The sequence below is a fragment of the Priapulus caudatus genome, unplaced genomic scaffold, assembly GCF_000485595.1.
Source record: "Priapulus caudatus unplaced genomic scaffold, Priapulus_caudatus-5.0.1 Scaffold1751, whole genome shotgun sequence".
NCBI classification, from domain to species: domain Eukaryota; kingdom Metazoa; phylum Priapulida; class Priapulimorpha; order Priapulimorphida; family Priapulidae; genus Priapulus; species Priapulus caudatus.
In genome coordinates this window covers 36937-40214 of record NW_014578812.1, presented here as the reverse complement: position 1 = coordinate 40214, position 3278 = coordinate 36937, and the positions used below count along the sequence as shown (strand labels likewise).

Sequence of the window (3278 nt, the reverse complement as noted above, 5' to 3'; positions counted from 1 at the left end):
CTCTCTCTCTCTCTCTCTCTCTCTCTCTCTCTCTCTCGGTCTCTCTCTCTCGCGCGCGCTCTCTCTCTGTATAACGCATCAGTCTATTGCTCCCCATGAGACGTTGCTTTTTCTATTCGTAATATAGCTATTAAACTCAACCTAAAGGTTGCGGCTCTGCGGGGGGTCCTGTGCCGTCCGTTCCTGTGCTGTGGCTTCCCGCTCGCCAAACACGTGACCTTTGTCGGCGTTTGTTTGATGTGCGTGTGTGTATGCGGCAACGCCGTATCTGTTGATAGTTGTTACTCGCAGCGCCACCTCGTGGCGAAGATTGAAAACCTTTTCGATAATCGCGTATGCACATCTGCTCTTGTTTCTCGTCTTCGTTCTTTCGTCTTCTGTTCTCCCGCCACACCTCTCTCTCTCTCCCTCTCCCTCTTCCTCCCCCTCGCCCTCGCCGTTTCCCTCTCCCTTTCCATCTCCCTCTCCCTCTGTCCCTCCTCTACTTGGCTATCTTTCCTATTCGCTCCCACTTTCTCCCCATCATGTCCCCTTTGCTTTCTCTTAGCCTCCACACTTTTCCCACTGTTTTTCATTCACGCGCTCTTCACCAACTGCACTCAGGTACGCGTGCAGACACGATATATCCACTCGTTCCGGCCGTCGATATGTTATTGCCGCTCCGCTTGCGGCCGTCCCCTACCTATTGTCGTTGTCACGCTGTAGCCATACCTACAGCCATCCTTGCCACCCCACAACTCATTAACACTAAATTGGATTTCGAAATTGCGTGACGTGTGCGTTCACCAATTATCGGTTGCGCACGAACAAGCTTTGCGATCGCACGCACGCACAGACGCGCGTGCTTGTGTTGAATATCACTATTACTGAACGCCTGACTGACGGTTTTGCATCGTTTCCCGCTCTGCAGACGGTGATACTGGAAAAGTCCGGCTACCTGAGCAAGCTTGGAGGTCGCGTGAAGACTTGGAAGAAGCATTGGTTCGTCATCCGGAATGGCGAGCTGCTCTACTACAAAACCCAGGTAGGTAAAACCAGAAGTGGTGCATGAAGTGGGTCAGTAAAGCCTAGCTCAGACTTTAGCGATTCTAGAATCGCAGCCGAGTTGCACGAAAAAGTCGCAAGTCTGCGGGAACGTGCAACTGCAACTCGTAGCGATTCTGGTCGCTTGCAACGAGTTGCAAGAAATCAAACAGGTTTGATTTTCAGCAACTCGTCGCTCGCAATCGTTTCGAAATCGCATGTGTGCAGGTAATATAAGTCATGGAAAGACAATGGAAAGACAAAAAGACAATGGAAAGAAGCGACTGCTGTTAACAGCAGTCGTTTGCAGGCGCACACACGGTGAAGCGTGCGATCGACCGACCGAAGTCTGCGCTAGGCTTAAGGGAATGTACCAGAGAATCTCTACGATCATTGGCGAATCCATGAATGGGGTAACAAGGGGCCGTTGTCAGAAACAAACTTGGTCTAAACATTGTATTAACGTTTATTCATAGACTGTTAACAAAAACATGGTAAGGTTTAGCCCCGACCAGGCTCTATGACTGTTTCACGTCGCATGACAAAGCCACGCACTTTCTCGACATGTAGTGAGAAGCGGGAAGGTAACTAATTGTGACTAGGTTGGGGTTAGGGTTATGTTTAGGGTCAGGGTTTGGTTTAGCGGTAGGATTAGGGTTGGGGTTAGGATTGGGGTTAGCCCGACAAGGCTCTACGACTGTTTCACGTCGTAGGACGAAGCCACGTAGTAAGAAGCGAGAAGGTAACTTGTGGCTAAGTAAAGTTACGTGTTTCGCGTATAAAGTGCGCCGAGGTCCGGTCTACAAGAAAAGGTTACTGTTGTGACTAAATGTTAATTTTGTTTTTGACAACGGGCCCCAGGGGTGCGAACAACCACTAGCGAGGGGGTGTTCTATATGGGGAGGGATGTAGACTCCGGCAGTTGGATCCAGCCTAGCTCTAGTAATATAGCGCTAGTTGCCACAGGCAACTATGTATATATGCAGGCCTGTGGCAAGTAGAGCTATAGTGCTAGAGCTAGATCCAGCCATGCATGTTACTGCTTAATTCAGTTGACAATTTTTGATAGCCTCTGGTGAGTGCTAAATGGAGAAAACAATTAGTATAATGGAGGTTTGAAATGCTCATAGATTTTGTGCTTCACCTTTTTTCACTCGTTTTCTGGTATTGATTCTTGGACAGTAGGGGCCATAGCCCTAGCATCCCCCCGAATCCACCAGTAGTATCTTCGCTGTGTAGTTATTTCAGACAGTGAACGTTTTTTCTGACATTTTACTCGATTTTTCGTAATACTGAAAACATCCCCCGATACTGGGTTCTTCTCTGACGATTTTGCTTGAAGTGGTTTCCTATTAGTGAAGCCCTAACGAATACTGTTCGCAGATGCTGCAGTACTCTTTTTAACAGTGGTGGTTCCCTCCCGTACAAGGACAGCTTCCTCCTAACAATCCCCTTATCAGTGGGAATCCCTTATCAGTATTTGAATATTATTTTTGATGTGAAGTGTTTCGCCATAAAACTGCATAATTCACTCTTAGACTTATCCTCCCCAACACTCAAACAATTCCTTTTTTCCAATTTCCTTCAAACAACTTTCCAAACGTTAATATCTTTTCACTAACAATGAAGGGTGTCCCTTATCAGTGGATGTTTTCCTATAACACTGAAGCATTTCCCCATAAAACTGAATAATTCACCCTTAGAATAAGGTATTTCTCCCCTAACACTTAGACATTCCTTGCAACGCTAACAGCCTTTCACTAAACAATGAAGGCTTTCCGTTAAAACTGAAAACTCTTTTATCAATATAAAAACTTCCCTCAAATACGAAAGGCACCCTTCCACATACACGCCAACACAGACACACACACGCGCGCGCACGCACACACACGCGCACACACACACACACACACATACATACACACACGCGAGCGCGCACGTACACACACACAATACATAATAAAAATTATAAAAGAGGTCGGCCGTTGTCCGTAGAATGACCGACGTCCTGCGGGCCGCATCACGCTGGACAGTCAGTGCAGCATGACGAAGGCAGCGAACGCTACGACCTTTCAGGTGGAGTCTAAGACTAAGAAACGAACCTACTACCTGGCAGGAGATAGCGAGCACGTAGCTGAGGAGTGGGTGAAAGGTAAACTAACCAACAGCAGCACGGCTACCGCACGCCACCATGTCATTCATCGTCGTCGTTGTTGTTGTTGTTGTTGTTGTTGTTGTTGTTGTTGTTGTTGTTG

General features: G+C 47.4%; 1 protein-coding gene across 1 annotated transcript in view; it reads left to right on the top strand.

The window, feature by feature from the left end:
• The window catches only part of LOC106817516 (pleckstrin homology domain-containing family H member 1-like), a gene marked incomplete in the record, with an annotated part of 29570 nt that overhangs the window by 12448 nt on the left and 13844 nt on the right, over positions 1-3278 (top strand). Inside the window, 2 exon segments of the mRNA XM_014822186.1 lie at positions 911-1024; positions 3019-3175. Of these exon segments, the coding sequence (XP_014677672.1) occupies positions 911-1024; positions 3019-3175 (271 nt within the window).